The sequence below is a fragment of the Egretta garzetta genome, unplaced genomic scaffold (genome assembly GCF_000687185.1).
Source record: "Egretta garzetta isolate BGI_Z169 unplaced genomic scaffold, ASM68718v1 scaffold48, whole genome shotgun sequence".
Lineage (NCBI taxonomy): Eukaryota > Metazoa > Chordata > Aves > Pelecaniformes > Ardeidae > Egretta > Egretta garzetta.
In genome coordinates, this window is record NW_009260595.1 from 430554 (window position 1) to 450957 (window position 20404).

General features: G+C 45.2%; 1 protein-coding gene across 1 annotated transcript; it reads right to left on the reverse strand.

The window, feature by feature from the left end:
• Window positions 1–5244: 5244 nt before the first annotated feature.
• On the reverse strand, window positions 5245–19027 carry LOC118452884 (band 4.1-like protein 5). The gene is made up of 12 exons (XM_035900232.1): window positions 19021–19027; window positions 17810–17953; window positions 17159–17253; window positions 13109–13189; window positions 12131–12259; window positions 11508–11569; window positions 10752–10862; window positions 10078–10171; window positions 9082–9159; window positions 8426–8467; window positions 7900–8033; window positions 5245–7113 (listed from the first exon to the last, which is right to left on the reverse strand). Exons 1-12 carry the CDS (start codon window positions 19025–19027, stop codon window positions 7056–7058), a joined length of 1035 nt encoding a protein of 344 aa, XP_035756125.1. The 3' UTR covers window positions 5245–7055.
• Window positions 19028–20404: the final 1377 nt, after the last annotated feature.

Here is a 20404-nt window from a genome sequence, read left to right on the forward strand (position 1 = left end):
CACGGAGGCCTCCTGGCAGGTACCGGTATCCTGGGGATGTGCAGGAGCCCCAGGAAAATGCCATCCAGCCTCTGCCCCTCCTTTCTTCCTCCCCCCCAAACTCTCTTCCCTTTGGCAGCCCAGCGAAGGGTTTAACATTTACTTGGAGCCAACGCAGGCAGGACACGAGCCAGCCCAAAGGCAATGGCTTGGCACGGGGAGGAAAAAGCAGCTTGTGGAACGTGCCCATCTCCCCCGTTTCCTCCCCTGCCGGCGTGCTGAGTCAGGTGGCTGCACCAGCGCCTTGGGCGCAGCTCCAGCCTCTTCACCTAAGAGATCCTAAGCCTCTCAAAGCGGCCCGACACCGTAGGGGCCCCGCCATTCCCCAGCCCCTGTGCAGGACGTGAGCTGCGCCGGAGCTCGAGGAGGGGGGCTCAGGGCTCGCTGGTGGAAGGCTGAGCCGCAGCTAAGCCCCCGATGACACTGCAGAAGGGAAGGGAGCACCAATCCTGAAAGCACGATCCTGCTACAGCGCTCGCTGAAGCCAGCAGAGGCCATTTCTCCCCTTACTGGCCCGTTCCCGAGTCTTTCAAACACGAGGGTGAACTCAAGCTGGAAGGGAGGGGGTTGGAGAGATGGAGTGGCTGCATCCCACGGCCGCTGCGCAGCGGCAGGAGCACTGCTCTGCCTGGCACCTCGGTCCCTTCCGAGCACGCACGACCTGCATTTCGGGTACCCAAGACCTAGGCACGTGCTCCTTGCTTCTACCGCTGTACACCATTTCCCAGGACATCGTCCCTTTCAAAACTCAACCAGCACGATCAACTGCACTTAACAGGGCTCCCAGAGCGCCTCAAGTGGTTTTGCTCCCGTTTTCCTGGCACGCTTTTGCCCAACGCCGTCACCTTTTCACAGAGGAAGAGGAGCCCTCGTGGGCGTGCTTAGTTGTGGCATTTCTCCATAACTGTGGCAGTTAACGAGAATTAATCCCGGGCCCAAGTGAGTGACTAAAGCTGCTGCCATCTGAAAGCTCTGTGGTGGCATGAACCGACGAATGGAATCACCCCAGCTGACGGCGGCCATTTAGAAACACAAAACGCCACACCATTTTCGTCCGGGCACGGGCTGAAGGGGCTGCCGCTGAAGCTAGCTGGTCTAAAATGTCTCTGAACAAAAGGGAAGCTTGCACGTATTTGACGTGGCCACGCTCTAATTCAAATCCATAGAATAAAAGCAAAAGGGTGCAGCGTTCTCTTGTAATCTCAGCTGAGACATGGGGTGCGCTGTTGTATCATAAATCAGATGTAAAAGAGAGCACATGGATCAGCCTGTCTCAGCAAACCACCTTCAGTTACCACTCTGCTTCTGAACATTACAATGCATGAACAGCAGAGGGATTTTCTTTTAAAATGTAGACATTTAAAGAGGATTTTTTAAAATAATAAAAAAAATCTAAACCAAACGTGTTTCCTCATTGTGAGTTATAAATGGATCTGAAGAACAATTCAGTGGCTTATCAGTGGGATCGTAGTTTGACCTACGCAACAAATTGTGCCACAAGGGAAATGACTTTCTATGAGCGTAGTCACTAGGATGGAATCATTTCACTTCCTTTTGTCATTAGGATAGAATTATTCTACTTCCTTTTGATACTTTCCCAAGTTTATTAACTGTGGAGGAACGAAGACGATCAAATGGTTTGGTTGCCCTTTGCCACCACCTTAAGCATTTCACCGAAGTCAGGCTTTGGAAATAGTTTCCTTTACACAATGGCTAGCACCACTCTACTTCAAAACGTAAAACAATCCCTAGGGGAAATCAGAGCAAGACTGCTCAGCTAACAGGCACGCACTTTTGTCTTCGTTTTGTGGAATTACACTTGGAAATTCAAAACTTTCTTTCTAAGCACACACCTCAGTACTTTGATTTTCAAAACTGCTGGATGCCCAGCAGCCCCCCAGGACGATCTCAGCTCTCAGGGAAAGGCGGCGTTTAATTCTTCAGCATCTATCTGCAAGCTTGGATGCCATCCTTAGTTACACTTTAACTGACAACAAATTAAAGTTTATAGCACGGCCTGCAGTTTTGACCTCCCAATTAAGTTCACAAATCTCTCTCCGACCCAGGTACCCTTCTCTTAAATTAGAAGCTGCGGAGCAGCCTCAGCAGACGGACAGAATGCCACGGTCCTGCAGAGTCCGTGCAGCACCAGAGGCTCCTCCCGCAGGGGATCAGCCAGCGCTCCACGCGAAGCACATGGCTACTGCGTGCCTCTGGCTTCTGTTCCCAGGGCGCGGTGGCCCACCGGCCCTCTCCGCACGGCTCGTGTCCCACGTCCCCGCCCGCCCGTCCCCGCCACACCAGCGTGACGCAGCGGTGCTTAGAGATGACTCCGCGAGGCTTTTGCATGGACGTGGTATATTTAAGACAAAGCTACAGTCTAAACACTTCAAGACTGGGCTGAGTGGACTACAAGTCACAGTTTCTTGTTCCCACGTACAGTTTCAGCGCCTGAAACGGTTCGTACATCGCTATTGTGAAACAGAAGCAAGAGGGTGCACTTTGCTTTATAAAAACCCAACAAATAAATTACACTTTGAGAGCTATTACCAAGCTTTACATACAAAAGGTAAAAATACAGTAGTTAGTGTGGCTTTAACAAAAAAAAAAAAATCTAGCTAAAAAAATATTCTTACATACTTCAAAAATAAGTTTGTCCAGTTACAGGTCGGGGGGTGTGGGTGTGTTCACGCAGCAGAGTGCTCCAGCCGAACGGCACGAAGATCACGGCGGCGCTGCCTCTGTTTGAGGGGGGTGGGGAGGGCCCTGTGCTTACGTCTGCAGCACCCACGCTCGGACCAAACACACCCGGATCACACCTGCATCACTGAAAGGCCATTAGCGTGGATTGGGTTCATTTTTTGGTATAAAAGTCACGATTGTCCAGCTGCATTTGAGAGCTGTGACGTTACCGTGTCTAACAGCTACACAGTTTCACTACAACTTTCTAGACTAACACACACTCTTGGTGATGGAGCTTTAAATGCCAGCTGGCCGTGGAAGAGAGCTGCTAACGCTTAACCCGTAGAAGATTTGGGTTGTACCAGAGCATGTTCACAACGTGAAAAATACCCTTAGTGCTGTCTGCAAAGGACGTGCTGATCTTAGCAGCACACCTTGGCATCCGGAAGCGAGAACGAGCACGGTGCAGCCCAAGGGATAACAGGCAAGGGCTGAAAACCGTTTGTGGAAAGAGACCCAAATGTAACCGGGCCGTTCACCCGAGCTCCTCTCAATGCTGCTGTACGTTTTCTCGCCAAAGTTGTGCCCAAAACGTAGCCGTTACACCGCTGGCTGTCTTTGACAAAGCGTACGTGGAATTTAAGTTTCCAAACAAATACATTCACTAACCATGACTGGTTACCAGGTAAGTTGTTATTTCATGTCATATGACTTACCTAGTATTAAACCCCGTTACCACTGAAGTCAGGAGTAGCTTCCCTTAATCTGAGCGTGGTGGGCCTGGACCCCGCGCTTCGATGCCCCTTTCAGAAGCCGGTGAGGCCGCTGCCCCACGCTCAGCCCACACCGGCTCCGGTCTCGTCCTGCTGGAGTCAGCGGGTGGGACTGGAGCGCAGCTCTGCGGTCCGGCCTCTCCCCAGGATTAACGAGTTCGAGATACGGGCCGGGTTTTGTTCGTTACTATAAATGTTGAGATTTCTATAGTAGGAAGTCAAGGGGGGTAACTTTGTCAGGGGAAAAATCTGAACTACTTTTTTGGTTTTTTTCTTTTAAATTGGGGAGCTGGCTTTCTCCAAATGACTGCAACAGATCGTGCATTTATTCATTCCTGCAGACTCCTGCAGCTTTTAAGTGGTTGGCAGACCTGCCAACGTCCCAACACCAGCTTCACACAAGTTCTATTTATAAATCTCTTTGAAAAAATACCAAAAGAGAAACTTCTAGAGGATGATTGGACCTTACAGCCAATCAACCCATAGTAGAGCAACGGTAAGAAAATCCCTTTTTCTCAGGGTCACAGAAGCATTAATCAATACTTTGTAACACCCACTGTAGGAACTGTTACATCGATTTGTGTTTGATAAAATGCAGGGGATGAGTAATGCTACGTCACCCGTTAGCCAGTCACGATACAACACGATACCCACAGTTTTAAAGCAGAACAAAAAGCGATGCAAAACCGCAGGCTGTCCAGATGCCCACCCGTGCGTCGGTTCAGAGCACACCGCTGGCGCCTCAGCCCCGCCAGGCGCCCTGCGTCAGCGGAGGTTTGGAATAGCCAGATAAGCTGCGTGGCGCTACATGGAGTGAGTATTTGCTCCAAGTATTAAACTTGGGGTTTGCAACCCCAAATCTACGAAAAATTTCAATTCCCCAATTCAACTGTTGAAAATTTTGAACTTTTACATGAAGTTTCAAGTATCAGTCCTCCGAAAATTGAGGAAAACCTTACCCCTTTGTGTGTGCACACTTGGTAAATACAACATCCCCCTCCGATCCCCGCTGTCCCGCCCGTGCTGCGCTAACAGCCGGCTGCTCGGAACCCCGTGGGTTTCGGGGGGACGCGCTCACCACACGTGTCATTTGCCTGTTCCTTGCTGTATGCCGCCGCTCGGGAGGAACCTCGGGATGGCATTCGACACGCGATGCCGTGAGACCGTGAACTTGCTATTCGACGTTTGGGAGGGATTCAAGCTACCAGTTCGCAGAGCTCCTGAACCCAATGGGAAGAGGCAAACACCAAACGTGCCTTGAAGGAAACGCTACCGTGTTCTGTCTATTTACAAACCCAACACATGTAGCTGGCGAACGCCAGCTCAGCTGCTGAGCAAACAGATCAACAGCAAACGCCAAGTTTCCCCACACAGTCCTGGCTTTGCGCAGGAAGCAGGCTGTTGCAGCCATAGCTTCCCTTTTCCTGCAGGAACTTTGCTGGCAACTGTGTTATTAATCCAGACGACGACATTTGATACTTGAATCGGGAACCTTCTGCATTTTAATAAGCAATAAGGTTCAGACTTAGATGTATTAAAAAAAAAAAAAAAAGTCAATACTCAACTGGAAGGGGCATGGACAGAGCGGAACGGCTGGCGAGCAGGAACACTCCACCTGGTCCAGAAGAGCAGCTCCGGGCCGGCCGGCAGCGCGGGGGGCGGGGAGCCGGCCCGTGCTGCGCTTTAGGTGCTGGCTGGAGGGGGAACCTGAGGCACCTGCCACCAGTTTTGACTCCCGGTGCTTGAGGCAATGGCTGCAAATCGTTGCCTGCAGGGAGCTGCTCTGGGATGTCAGTCCTAATTGCTCCCCATGCTTTCTACGTTTCTCTGTTAAGGCCTCGGGGGGGTGGAGGAGTGGCAGCGCCGCGTAAACACCGCGCGGCTTTCTTCCTGAGCGCCTTGCAAAGAGCACAGGAGCAGCAGTAAGAACGCCCTAGTCTGGAAGAAGCGGCCTAGCTGGGCACAGCTTACTTGCCCAACCCACAGTGGTTTGGTCCAACTCTTTTGTCTACACTCCCAACCGTGCAGGCAGCTGGTGTGCAGAAACGACGTTTCAGAACCAACTTTCACATTTAAAATCGTTTCCAAGAACGACGTGTATACAAATACTTACAAACAGCAGCACTACGCAGAAAACACCCTCCAACCCCAGTTGTACGCGCAAACCTCTTCCTAAGACAGATCCCAGTTGTTTTGTCTGTGCTTCCCTGTTAGGAGACGTGGAGTCCCTCACCGGGTGTCTCGCGCCCACCGACCCCGCACTGACCCGTACCACGGGCGATGCCCCCGGGGGCCGCGCGCTCACCTCTGCGTGTCCACACGAGGGTCCCGCTGCCCAGGACTCGCATGATCCCTGTCGGATCCCGCACTTCACCTGAGCACCAGCTCTGTGCAGCATGCTCTCGCAAGTGCTCCTACTCTCCGTCTACAAATAAGTGAACTCCTTACAGGAACTGTTAATTATTTTTTTTTTCCTGCTTTCACCTTATTTTTTCTATTCTTTGTTCCACATACAACTATTAGATGACACTTGGAATAGGATTCATGGTGGTGTTAAGAACTGATCTAGTTCTACCCTCATGCTGCTACCATACCTGGTAAGTATTCCCAAAGCACAGCATCTGGAAACAACACCCAGAAACAGTATGAATAGAAACAAGAAAATTCTTTTCCTTCCTAGTCCTATATGACAACAAAACCAACCAAAAAGCAGTCCCTGAAATAAGCTGTACTTACACCTTCACTGCGTCAGCATTTAAAACATAGGCATCTCTAGCCTGAAATGCATGTATTTGAGTCATACGGGAAATGAAATAACCAGTGTCAAAATGCGGGACCTCTGCTGTAGTCTGGCTAATGCTAGAAGCTGTTTGGCAGATTTTTTCCTGGTTGCAACGAGCAGCTCAAATCCAGTCAACACAGTTGGCCACTGATGGACTGAATTTTCATTCCTTCCAGGTACTGTAACAAGAGGTGCAAAGATTATTAAGGGGTTTAAGGCCAAAAAGGAGAGTATGTGCTGGTAAACCAAAGGAAAAACAGAGGGAATAATCACACAGAAAATGTCCTTGGCCGTATAGAAAGTCATCACTGCTGTGAGCCACCATACATAGTGCGGCCACAAGGTGGCCCTACAAGTTCTCCTAATCTTTCCTACATCCACCTACAGAGGTCAGGGACACCGTGCTCACAGGCTACATGGCTAAGGTCGCAGTGAGCGCCTTCCATCAGCGCTTCAGAGGCAGCACAGGGTGAGTAAGACTAAAACTAGCGTGAGCGGAACACAACTAGATTCTGTTCCTCGTGTTCAGAACTAGCTCCAGTGTAGTATTTCACTTCTCCTGAGGGAGATCAAACACGCATGTGGTTCTATATCCCAGTTTAGACTGTAATTCCAGTTAGATTGCAAGAAATGTAGAAGTCTCTTCCTGGATCCCAGCAAACCAGCTGGCTCCCATTCAGCAAGAGTTTGATCCCAAGCGAGTCTTTTGGAAGGATCCCTCGGAGATATGTTAGAAGATTCGAGTTTTTACAAGGTGGGAAGTGCAGAAGCTCCTTCTTCTAGAGTTCAGTGGTGAGTAAACATTTCGTTCTTGCTGTAGCATCCTCAGTAACTGGGCTAAAAGGGAGAAAAAGAGGCCCTGTAAATACACTCTGCCAAAAAGATCTGCTAGGATGGATTAAAAAAGAAAGGAAGGAGTATTGTTCCAAAGAGTTAACAGCTGCTGCCTTTGTAATTTAGTGAGACCAAGGGAAAAACCTTTCCAGCAGAGAACTGCAGAAGAGCAAACAATCCATTTCACACAGCGCAGCAGCAGCACTGCTGTCCGCACTGTAAGAGGTTCACTGAAAGGCCGGATCATTGCTGCCATTGCTCTGCCTCACCAACGCAGCAGAATGAACAGCAAGGGGAAAGGTTTCTACAGATTCTGTTCTCTGACTTCCTTATAGCTTGGAAATAACTGGGGGACACCCCTGCCAATCCTCTGACAGGTACTGAAACAGAGAAGAGATTTCTCAGAAAATTCATCTGTACTGTAATTTTAGTGCAGTACTAAAACGTAAGCAGATAAGGAAAGAAACTGCATGAACTGATTTTATAGCACTTACAATGACAACAGGTTTACCTCCAGCTAAATTTGTATGCTTTGTTCCTTTACTTACTTGAATTAGAACGAATGTTTTCCTACCCTTCAAACAATGTTATATAAAAATATACACACATCAGCTGCTCTGTTTATAAAGATTCCAAATGCTATAAAGTGAGGCAGAACTACAGTTCATAAGCACAGCAAAACAAGGCACAGCATCTGAATGACCACTATATTTAAGTGGAAGTAGTAAAAGCATGTGCTTTCTTTCCACCCCATACAGACTGCTGAAGCGAGTGCTGAGGAGACCTTACCTTGCAAGGGGTTCGGACGTCTGCTGGGATGGTGGCAATCCAGCTGACGACAACAGAGTCTCCGTGCTGCCTTTCACCGCCTTCATCGCGAAGGCAACATCATTTCCCAAAGGCCCATTGGGAATCAGTCCAGTCTGAATTGGGGAGAATGAGACAGGAAACTGAAATAACCTGCCAGGACAAGACAAGCTCATTTTTCAATATGATTTTTTTATAACAGTAAAAACTAAGATTCGTCAAGTTCCAGGGTGGGCTTCACTAAACGCAAGCTTGTAAAGACTTTATGGCATTTACCTGAAATGTAACACAGCAAAAACGAAGTTTAAATATTAACAGAATATGCAAGTTGTTTGATTTACTCTAGCTGAATGAGTTTGCTTTATTTTTGGTCTGGTACATTATTTTATGGGCTTTCAAATTATTACAAATTATTATATTTTACTATTTCACTTGAGCTCCTGTTTCTTAATCCGTAACAAAAGCTTTCCTTTTTGTTGTTGTTGCTAAGGAATGGAAAATAACTCACTGGCACTATCCACCTCGGTGTTATCGTTGGCTGGGAAGACACCTACAAAAAGCAAACAAACGCTCATTAGAAAAGGTTGGAAGTAGCTGAGAGCAGCCTCAGAACAATATTGCCTCCCAGAACAATACTGCCTCCCAAAACGATCTGGGATATTTGTCCGTCGCTAGTCTCTGAACTGTGCTAGTGATTAGCTACAGGTGGTGTGACTTCACACTGCAAGATAGATGGCACCCACACAGCATACAGCTGTTTATTTGTCAAGGATTTATTTCATATATACATACACACACATACGTGTCTGTGTGCGTATATACACACTTACATAGAATTTCTGAAGTACTGTATATACCCACAAGCCTAAGAAGCAGGCTGGCACTTGCAGGCGTACTAAAATAAGACTACAGGCTCTTATGGCACAGACACAAGTAAACTCTTCGGGTTCCTTCACTTCCATTACGAAGCTGTAGGGTCCTACACTCCTGTGCCGCCCACCCTGCAAGCAGGGGAGCATCTATGCAGTGACCCAGGTCAATTGCCACCTCACCCTACTGCAGCAGATCCAAGCCTGGTGGATGGATATTAAAGCTAGAGGAGAGTTCTTGAGTAAAAACCACTGTACATGTGAAGGAAGAAGTTTGGTTTTGAAATACGTTTACCCGAGGTGTGGCTTCTGTAAAGTCAATTAGATTCTCTGTCAATGATGTTAAGGAAACGTCCTGGTCATCTGGAGTGCTCTATGGAATAAATCAGTTTTGAATTGAATTCCCAGTAATAACCAGACAGGTCTTCTGAATACTTCAGTGGCTTCCCAAGTTATAGATCAGTGTCCCTAATGAACTGCTTATCAGGTCTGTTTTCTCAAATCTTTCCATATGATGTTTTTTTAATAACCTTTTCATTTCACCTATTCTCATCAACGTACTGGAAACAATGTCATTGCCGTGGTCCCATTCTCCTGTGCAGAGATGGGGTACTGTGCCCTTTGTCAGAAGGTCAACGAGGTCTGTGAGCTGAGTATTTGAACTCAGAAGATTAAACTGGTAATTATTCAGTGGGACCAACTGCAAAATACTGGTTTAGAGGGACAACAGCTAAAGGGCATGGTGCTTTACTGACCCAGAATAACCCCTCAGCCTGCTGAAGCAACAAGCAGAGTGCAACGTTGGACTCCTCTTTTCTTTTGGAGAGGGTCAAAGGAAAGTTGACCCTGAATTACTACGTGCATCTCATGGAGTCCAGTTAAAAATTACCTTATCCTTAAGGCAACCAGAATACACCAATTAAACATTACAATTTAAACTTTTCCTCTGGTTATTCTGATAGGAATTGCCTATGTCAGAATTTCACCCCTGCAGTCTCTTTCCTGGAGCATCAAATCACTGGGATATAAGGGGCTCCCCACCAGCCTGAGGAAAACAATCAATTTAGCAAAAAAAGTGTCAGGCAAAGAACCTAAAAGGACACTCAGAAATGGCTTTTGGAGAGATCCGTACAGTGTCTCCATCTGCTCTAGAAAGCACACACTAGCATTCACCGACTGGTATTCATGGAGTTATGAGAGGCATGCAGCAAGGTCTGCTGTGCTTGCCTGGAGGCATCAGTAGCTCAGAACGTGACACACAGAAGCCTTCCAGGCTGGCAGGTGGGGATACCTTTGAAACAGCAGCCTCCTCAGCTGGAGCCAGACTAGCTGGAATCAGCAGGTCCTCATGGTTAGAGGCAGCGTTGTCCTCATTTAATGCATTACTGAAAGGAGAAAACATTCTCATCAGCACACTGCCTGGATAGCATGAAACACTGCTGCTTCCCTGATAGCTCACCCCAAAAACTCGACACCAGTTCCATGCGAGGCAGACAAGAGACTGATGTTTGTGAGTATGCTGAAGTAAAAACACTTCCAACTACCTCCGTAGATTACCGCTCTCTCTCTCAGTTTCAGCTACAGCTGTGTATAGACCCAACAGCATCAACGTCTTCTATCTCAAAGGAGCTTCTTCAGCCCTTGATTCCAATTCACCTGAAGCCTTCCCTGCCTTCCTCTTATCTTCCTCTTTAGAGCCAGGGGCAGCAGGACATCAGATATTTCAGTCGTTTCAGCAAATAAAGAAATAAGAGCGATTCACTTACTGCTTGCTAGGATACTCACCCCAAGGCCTGGCCTACACTGATTAACTGTTGCAACAGTAATTAAAGATGTATCGGTAAACCTGCTTAGTTAGATGTAGCCTAAATGCTCAGCAACTATTCCTCATCTTTTCATACCTGTTCACAATAACCTCCACGTGGTTCCCTTACCCCAGAAACACTTTTCTCCTGAGTCACTTACGGAACGAAGGTGCTTGAGGCAGGGATTGCTTTCAGCAGCTCTCTCGGGTCTTGAAATACTGGACTGGTTGCTGGGGGACTACTCTGTGTTTTGACTGATGGGAGAATGTTCCTGGCACAAAACAACAAAAACCAAAACAGAGGTACAACCTTCCACGGAAAGCTCTTCATGGATCACTTGTTACAGCACATTTTTGAGATCACTTAGTGAGCATTTTATCCAATATCCCCATGTGCTCTCTGAGGTCTGACATGCTCAGCTTCACCAAATGGTCAAGAAATTAGATGTAACCCTCCAACTTTCTCAGTGCCTGAAATCCCACTGGAGCTAGCAATCACTTGAGAATTCAGTGATTCTCAGGAAATCAACTGTCAGTGTCAGGGTTTTGTGCACATTTTTTTTTCTCCACTAGAAAACAGCTACTGTGAACAGACCCATCCCCTCTCCCCACACTGAAGTTGTTCCTGGGTCAGAAGTAACTATAGTGATTGAAGCTGCTGTTGGAACAATGCCTATCAAATTAAAGTACAGGAGAATAAAGAGTAGCTGGATTACCTTGTGTGTAGTAACACTTAGCAAGTAGAGCGCTTGCTGCTTTTCCATTTTAAAACCACTTCACACTCACCAGCTCAAGCTACGCTATGCAAGGTAAAACGCAGTGGTCACCGAGGCACTGAAAGACCACACTGAACTGCGGGTTCTCAGTGCAGTACTTGGGTAACTAGATCACACGTTTCTTCCAAATCTATCCAGTACCTGGCAGCAGCATCCTGAATATTGGAATTCTTGACACCCGTCAGGCTGTCTTGTCTTATGACCTGAGAGGAAAAAATGAACAAAGATACAAATTTCTGAAACCTGTTTTCCATCTCGTGTCAGTTCTGAGATTCACAGAAGGGCCGAGCACCTCCCTCCCAGCACAAAAGCGTGCTGTTCATCTGCGGCTCAGGGACTTAAAACATCAGTTCTGTGTGAAAACTTCAGTGCAGAAATAAAAATAATTCAGCAATGTAGCTGAATAAAATACCATTATTGGCTACAGAATTTACTAGAACATGCTAGAAGCATAGCCTTAGTCATAGAATAAATTCTTGGTTAGAAGGTAACCTTTGGAGGTTATCTGGCTCAATAACCACTCAGTCCAGGGCCTTGCCCAGTTACATACTGAGTATCATCAAGGATGGAGATTCGTCCTTGTGCAACCATTCCAGTACTGGACCACTATTATTGTGAAGAAAGGCTAAAAGGCTCTCTTAGTCTGCCTTGGACTTTAGCTCTTGGAGTACCCTTATCTGCAAGGCACCTTCTCCCAACACCAGGCAACTGAAGAGAAATAAAATATTTGAGAATGTCACAGTCCTTATCGGCTGAGTATTTACCTTGTGTCCTGCTTCTGCCTGGGCCTTCAGGATATTGCTTTTGATATCTGCTGGAAGCCACGTTGCTGCTGTGATTGGGCTCTCAATTGCGTTGTTAAGACATTTATCAGTCAACTTTACCACTTCATCCTAGATGTGAAAAAAATCTTTATTAGAAACAGTTCCCACATGGAGAAGTCTGGGCTGAAGTTCATGAACATCTCTGAACAACAGCAAGGCTCTGAGTGAAAGTCAGCAGATTTATACTGAAATGAAGAAGCAATTTTTTCCTTTATTTTGGAACTCAGCCGTAAAGTCACAGCAAAACATAAAGTTATAAAAGCACAATGCTTAAAAGTAGAGATGCAAAGTGCTGTGCTAAAAATACAGCGTGGAAGAACTGAAGTGGAGCCTAGTTTATTGACAGGAGATCACTATAGCAGCCATCGTATTCTATCGTATCAGTATAGCTTAGCTAGGTTGATAATTTACTCTCAAATGCAAGTTGGGAAGATTTTTACCTTAAAATCCACTTATAAATTAGAACAACAGTTTAATGGGCTATTAGCTACCTCACTGATTAGATCAGAGCAAACTGGCGGCCAGAGACATAATGAAGACAACGAAAAATGAGATACCTTTCACTACAGTATATTTCATTATTTCATTATGTGAATTGCATTTCTTAATTATAAAATGTTAATTAAGCATTCAGTCTACTAATTGCTATTTGATCAGCGACATAAGTTAATTAACTGAGTGGAAACTAAACCTTGTGACCCTTCTTCTTGGGGTATGACTCAGCAGGGGGAGACAGACTCCGGCTTTTTCCTGGCTAGGGCAGGCTCTTCCCGAGGCAAGGGCTGCGCTCCTGCCGCTCACCCCGGAGCAGGCGCAACCCTGCTGCGCTCCTACTGGCACCAACTGCAGCGCGTCCAGAAGGCAGGAAGCCCATCGCAGGGAGAGTGAGCAGGGCAGAGAAGTTAAAGAGGTGAATACCTGTCCCCTGCACAGCTCTCCATCCCCTTTTAGCTTTCTTTGTTCACTGGAAACGCTAGTGAGAACTTCTAGGTGTTTGATCTTTAGAGAGGGGAAAAACATTTCCTCTTCTTGTCTCCCTCTAAGCCACCTTTCAGGGGATCCAGATAGGAACTTAGGAGACTACCTAAAGGAGAACCCGTTTGAAAAATTTGACCCCAGTCAGCCATGAACTTTGCAAAATATTCAAGGCTCACTGTCAACATAAAAAGGTGCGAGGACCAACAGCCGGTGTTGCTAATGACTGTTGCTAGCAGATATTAAGAGAAGCATATTCACATAATTAATGAAGACTAACGAAACAATTAATTATTAAACATTTAACTGTTTTTATTTTAGAGAAGCTATTGGAATTGCCAGAATTCTGGAATAGTTTAAAACTGAATTATTATTATTTGTACAGTTGCAGTCAGTACCTAACTGTGATAATCCTTAAGTCTTTACACTGGACCTCACTGAACCAGATGCTGTATATAACAGCGCCTGCACTGAATTTCTAATGCATTATTCCACTATCAGTGATATAGTAAATTTGATTACTTTAACTGAGCACACCAGTACACCGGCGCTTTAGGCACCGCTATGTGGTTTATCGTCCTCTCAGCTTCCTCCAGCTGAACAACCAGTTCAATTAGGTCACTCTAGTCTATTAGTGATTAAATTCCCAACTTTTGAAAAGTTTAGTACTATTAAGAAATACTTTAATGGAATCAAGTATAAGTTCTATACCACCAAGGAAATATTTCCATCAATACTAAAGAGACATTTTGCTTGATACTTTCTATTTTGTGCTTGAAAAAAGCATTGGTTTTTACTGGATTTTTTAATACAAAGAGCACGTAACTAGAGGGGAAAGCATCTGGCACCCGATAAAGCCTCAAGATGTCTAATTTACAAGACATTTCAGTTTGTTCGCATAGAACAGTAAAGCTGCTGGGGTTTGTCAATATTCTAGCTCGTTATGAATTCTTACTGTTTCCATGTACTAGACCAACTATATTTGTACTTTCTTCTTCAATCAAAATAGGGAAGCTAGGCAGCGACGTAAAAAGGGAAGGAAAGGTTAAAGGCAGCAGCAGGGCGTGTGATCCCAACCCTTTGTGCTTTTGAGCAGCGTTCCTGGTGCCGCTGAGAATCACTCTGCGCAGGGAGATGGAGGGTAATACAGGCACATTTTGGAGTAACTTCTACATGTGTACAGGTCATGAGTTCAGAAAAAGAAAACCCTCACGTCTTTGCGTTTCTGGAGCAGACTCCGAATACAGGCAAACAGCGTGAACTTTTTATTGTTCATTTCACTTCAGAAGCTGATGAAAGCGGAGCGTCGGTGTATTTAAGAGCTGTTTGCTCTCTTTTGTCAGATCTGGTCACTGTGCTGGGGAAAGCTGGGAAAGGACAAAGTCGCATTCTTCCATTCCAACAGATTTTGGCAGGGAGCAGTGGTGAAGAATGAAGCCATTCATTCCCCCCTTCCCTGTTCTCATTCTAGAAAGATTTCTCTTCTTCTCTAAAACAACACAGATTGCTAGATAAATATTTCCCTATCAAAGAAATCAATCAAGATTGATTGATTGCAAGTATAGAATTATGTAAAGATGACTGTCAGGCCATCTCTGAGCCCTGATGGAAAGCAGTTAAAGATTTTTAATTAACAAAGCTGAAATGAGCAGTTAATTGGCATTTGACAGTGTCACCTCTGAAGTCCAGGATGCACCCCTGCCTTCATAAGCAGAAAGCTAACGCTTTCCCCCCCTGCATTTCACCAAACCTTTTATGTGCTCTAACTGTTTCTACATAGGTAGGTGTCTCCTGCACTTAAGGTAAAACTTAACAGAGATGAGACATCGCTGAAATTTGTAATCACACAGTTTCAGGGAGAACACTGAACACTGCATTCATCAGAAATAACAGCAAGCTCCAGGATCTAAGCTCACTGCAAGCTTTTAGTGTACATATTGCAGTCCCATTCAGTTCAGTCAGAGGAAGATGCCATAAACACCTCTTTTACAAACTGATTAAAAACAGAAGTAAGTGCAGGAGGAGAGATGATTGGTACATTTTATAACAAACACCATAAGTGGAAATTTATATTTTTCCTCAAGCAGCCTTCAAAAGCAGGAAACAAAGTGTTTTTAATAGTTAATCTTAGGTCACTTTTCAGGACTCGTTTCCAAACCATTAACCTTCACCTCTAATCACAACCAGGTGGGCTCATTTGGTGCTACTGTAACCTACATGTCGTTGCAATGTGAAGCTACAGAATTTAAAGTATACAGAGACAGTCTCTAATCTTTGCCTACTTTTTTAAACAAACACTCTCAAGTGACCTTGAGTAAGCTACATCACAGGCTGAAAAGCTTTATTCAATCTTTTACCGGAGGAAAACCACTATCTACTCTTACGTTGTCATACTACAACCTGCACTTCCTTCTTGAAAGCTGCAGTTCTCTCTTACCCAAAAGAAAGAATCGCACTGGCATACTGTTGATCCATACATCATGGTACTTCTCGGTTACACAAATGTTCTTCCTCTCTAATCAGGTTACTACCACCCCAGCATCTGCAACCTCTAATACCCAAAGTCACTCGGCACCTCATATGACAGCAGCTGGATAACTGTGACCGTACTGTATTGGCAGCTGTTTGTTAGAGTAGCTCATTACAGGAATCTTACCTTGCTTACTATGTATTGGCCACGATTTAAAACCCACTAAGACACATTTGCTCTGTTCTCTCCATTTAACCAATTAAATGTTTTTCCCTCTCTGTCTGAAGTAAAACAGAGCTCAACAGACAAAAATATTCTGAAATAAACTGTGTTAATTTGCTTTAGTTTATGTGGAGGCAGCATTTTGGCGTAACAGGGCCTATAGGCTATTGACTAATCTTCTTAGTGACTTGGTAATCTTTGTAATGCACTCACCAAGCAGAGAGGTGCACAAGGCATCCCTGACAACAGTCCTTAAAGGGGACATGAGCCAAACAGCCTGCAGCACCAAGCACGCCAAAGCAGCAGCCTTCTCTCACGTGGAGGGGGGGAACAAATGCTCAGGAACAGGCTTAGCCCAAGCATGTACTGCTAAACACCTCTCTTGGCACTTGGTTCATTTTACTACTGACGGAGCAAGAAAAATCATAGCTGCTTCACTGAAAGTTAGATAAATCCTTGGGCCTCCCTGCAAGGGAGGGTAATACAAACAGAGATAACACTGCCAGGTATGCTACTCTGCTTGTTCAAAATGCAATAAAGCACCTGAAGCTTTAACACCAGGGGAAGCAGAGAAAAGGAAATCGAAATTCCAAATTTTTTAAAGCTCATTAAAAAAAAGAAGCCAGGGAAGGAAGAGCAAAGAGGAGCGAGGGAGAAAAGAGCCCTTGCCCTGCTCAGGGCACTGAAGCTCGTACTTTGGCTCAGCTACCTGTGGAAATGCAGCCTGATTTGCTCAAATGGATTTATGAGAGCACTAAATCAAACCACATCACCCCTCTCTATGTAAACACACCGAGCACTAACACCTACGTCAGAGAGCAGGTAAAAACTGGTTACTTAACAGGAGGAACGGATCACCAGCAAACTGTACTCAAAACAAAATGTCAAAACAACATTCTGGGAGGGTTACCAGAGGCAACTGAAAAAAAACAGGCAGGAAAGTAGCTCGCCCCCTCAAAAAAGAGGGTGAACTATACAACACCATACGCTCAGTAACCTACAAATAAAAGACAACTGAAGAACATTTCAAGCGTTTATGCCTTTTACTCCATTGATTTTGGAAGATTTCACCAGGCTGCAGCCTGCATGTACATGTACCTCTGCCTCCCACCGTTATCTCACTGCCCTGTCACACACAGGTTTATATATAACAAACCATTTGTATTTCCTTTACTATCTCCCAGTATTACTCACTCATATTCTTAAAAATCTTGCAAACAACCCAAAAATAAGTGGAAGAATTTTCAGAATGATCTGAACAAAATGCAGCAACTCTGCCAGGAGGAATGAAGCCCAAGTACCTGGATGTTTATGTTTATGTTGGGACGCTCTGTTGGCACGGGGCTGCTGCGCTCTGTCTCCAGCTGTTTCAGTTTTAGGAACGTGTCTTCAAATGCTGAAAAAGACAGAAAAGAGATCACCTTCCTAATGTCACTGTGGAGTTAATTTGACTTGCAACTTGCATTCTTCCTGGACACTAATTATATGGTTTTAATGTTGTGGAAAAAAGCACAGGGATGGGGAAAGCTACTTGCTCAACCTTCAATGTAACTGTCGAGCCTACAGACTGTAGGTACCTAAGCACAACACTGCGCTCCCCCAAGTTCATTCACCCAGCCGTCTCGCAGTGAACGAGCAAGCAGCAAGAGTTAATTGCTCAGGAGGCTGCACTTCACTCTGCTGTACTTGTGGCACAAGTCAGATTCCACGAAGAACTGTGACTTTTCCTTCGTACCCCTGTCCTTGGAAATAAGCTGTTTCCAGCTGAAACAGGGAGAGCTGGCCGACTTTGTTGTCTGAGTGGTGGGTAAAACTGTCCTATGTATATAATCTAAGGGAGCTTTCTAAAACACTTTGGGAATTTTGTAAGAAAACAACCTCGTAACAACCCAATCAGCTAACTTTGACCCCACATGTCACGATAATAGGGAAAAATCTGTAAGTTTGCTTACGATCAGCGTCTACTTTTTCAGCAGCAGTTTCCTTGGTGCCAGGATGAGGGCAACTAACAGCCTCTTCTGAATCTCCTGTTGCCAAGCCAACAACTGGACGGCTCACAGCATCATCAACACAAGTTTCTGGCAACTCTGTGCTGTCTAGCAAATCAACAAGAGGAACGCTGCAAAGGCAGAAAGACGGGCAGAGATACGCAGAACCATGTTACCACTCTTCCTGTAACAAGAAAAAGCTTAAACACCTGCACTCTCTTTTTTCAAGCTGTCTTCTGGTAACCAGACACTTTCTGTAAAAACTGTTTCAGATAACTAATAAACGTTGGCTTTCAGTGAGTTTAAAAAAAACCAACCAACCAAACAACAGGCCATTTCACATCTGCAGAAGTGACTTTGTAACAGAAGAGGTCCACATTGCCTGCTGCTTCATCACATTGCAGTGGAAAAAGTGAAGAGAAAAAAAGGGAAGTTTTTATCCATTAAATACACTTTTTGGAACAAGCATCTGAAGTTCTTCTAACTTTTTCAAGATACAGTTTAGGAATTTCACACGAGAAAAAGAAGACTTAGGGGGAGGGAAGCTGATACTGTTCACAAAAAGCTGTTTGTACAACACTTCACGCAACACTCGTGAGCAGCACAGAGGGCAGGAGGGTGCACTGCACAGGCCTGCGCTGACACTACGTTATGGTTAGGCATACCTATAACTAATTTCAGTTTTATTAACTTGGGCAGAGGCACAAATGAAACCTGAGCAGTCACAATATTTTAAGCGAACCACAGCATGTACTCTGTACCCTGTTTGGATCACTTGTTTCACCTCTTTTGCTTTCTAATGGAAACATCTCCTTTTGATTTTGTCCTACCATCTGTACTTACAATGAAAATAGAAAAACAACTACAAAACCAAAAGTTATATTATGATGCTTATGTTGTGCAAATAGTCAGCCATCTCCTCCGTCTCTTCCAGGTTCAGGAACAGCTAAAGCTGTCCTAACACCAAACTGTAACGAATACGGAAACAACAACTGCTGCAGAACGCGACGGTCGATCAGACAACCTGTGCACACCACTGCAGTTTGATTGTTGCCCTTTTCAATCAACAAGCACGCTTACATACAGTTTGCTTGCAATACTGGTTTAAGAAGAAAAATCTACCGCTTTTGAAAAGTCCTGTCCCAAATAAGAGAACAATGATACCAAGCAAGTACCCGCCATAACAGAACTTACCCTCATGCACGGACAGAGAGGCATCCTACTCCACAGTTTAGACGAGCTTCTCCCTTATTGCTAATGGGTTAATGCCCCTTGCCTCCCTCCAGCCCCACAGTTTGGATGCAGACCCCTGTTGTCACTAGAGGCTCCAGGAAAAGCCCCTTCCCTTCAGCTCAAGCACCCAAAAGAATCCTTCCAATGTTAAATATATACCTCTGAAACAGATTACAGGATATCACCGTTTTAGTGCTAATAATGCACAAATCATCTTAAGACAATTAATTGCTGTGAGGCAAACTGAGGTCACTTGCTTGATTCTCTTAAAGCAGTGGAATAAGAAGCTACTAGCAAAGCAAATAATAGGAAACTTTTCAATCTACTGTACAGCCTCTCTGCGCACAGCTAATGGGAAGTGGCAAGCACCAGATAGTCTTGCAAAGAGGGAATGATGGATACACAGAATTTCAAGTATTAGAAGGAATAGGTAGGAATAGATACTCCCTCAGTTAAGGCAACAAAGAACGAGACTGAATCCCACACCTTACTATCAGAGGATGCCTATGCACGAGAGTGAAGCCAATACTTTTTTCCTATTTTGTGACAGTTTTCTGCAAACAGCCTCCCAAACGCTTCATATGACAACAAGTATGGGAAGTTCAGATTTTGCCTGCAGCACAGAGCGGTGCTAATGCCAGGACATGTTGAAGGAACTAGGTATAAGCTCCTATGAACTCCACATAAGAGAGGTGATATAGAGCACCAGTAACGCTTCTTTGCGCTGTAATCTTCTAAGGCTTTTCTTAGCATTGCAGCACAGGGGAGAGAAAATGAGTGAAAAATGAAATTTATCTTCATTAGAAAATTGCTAGGACAATTACACCAGCCTTTTTTCCCCCTACGACAACTGCAGTAATACTTACTAGACAGACAAGAGAGTTGTTTCAAAAACCCGCCCACTACAGCTAAGGGCAGTCTTGAAATCCGGTTGCATATTCAAATAGCACACTCAATGCCTAGTGTTCCTCCAAAAGCAGGGTACTACTTATATTAAGGTAAGATAAAAGTTTGTAGAAAACCTCATTGCCATTTGTGCCATGGGATGGAGGACTGGCTGAGGTAGCAAGGACAACTGGGCTGAGTCCCTGCAGCTTCACCCCTGCATCACAGAGGGGTCTCAGGAAAACTAAATGAATTTTAGGCAGACTCAAGAGAAGCCTCCTAAGCCAAGTTTAAAGTAGGAATTCTGCTTTCAGACCCACTGAAACACCTACTCAGCCACCATGAGATAGGCAGTCGCAAGAGAAAAGTCATACTAGGGAGACCCTCAGCCACTGGAATTTGCAGGCGCAAGACGAGTTCCCCAAAGAGCATTAAATTGTT

What these genes read in the sequence shown, in the direction of transcription:
- LOC118452884 (XM_035900232.1), bottom strand. An exon ending in AGGAGGCTGCTGTTTCAAAG is followed by an intron (nt 9,160 to 10,077) that starts GTATCCCCACCT and finishes TTTATTCCATAG; the next exon opens with AGCACTCCAGATGACCAGGA. An exon ending in CACCGAGGTGGATAGTGCCA is followed by an intron (nt 8,034 to 8,425) that starts GTGAGTTATTTT and finishes TCCCCAATTCAG; the next exon opens with ACTGGACTGATTCCCAATGG.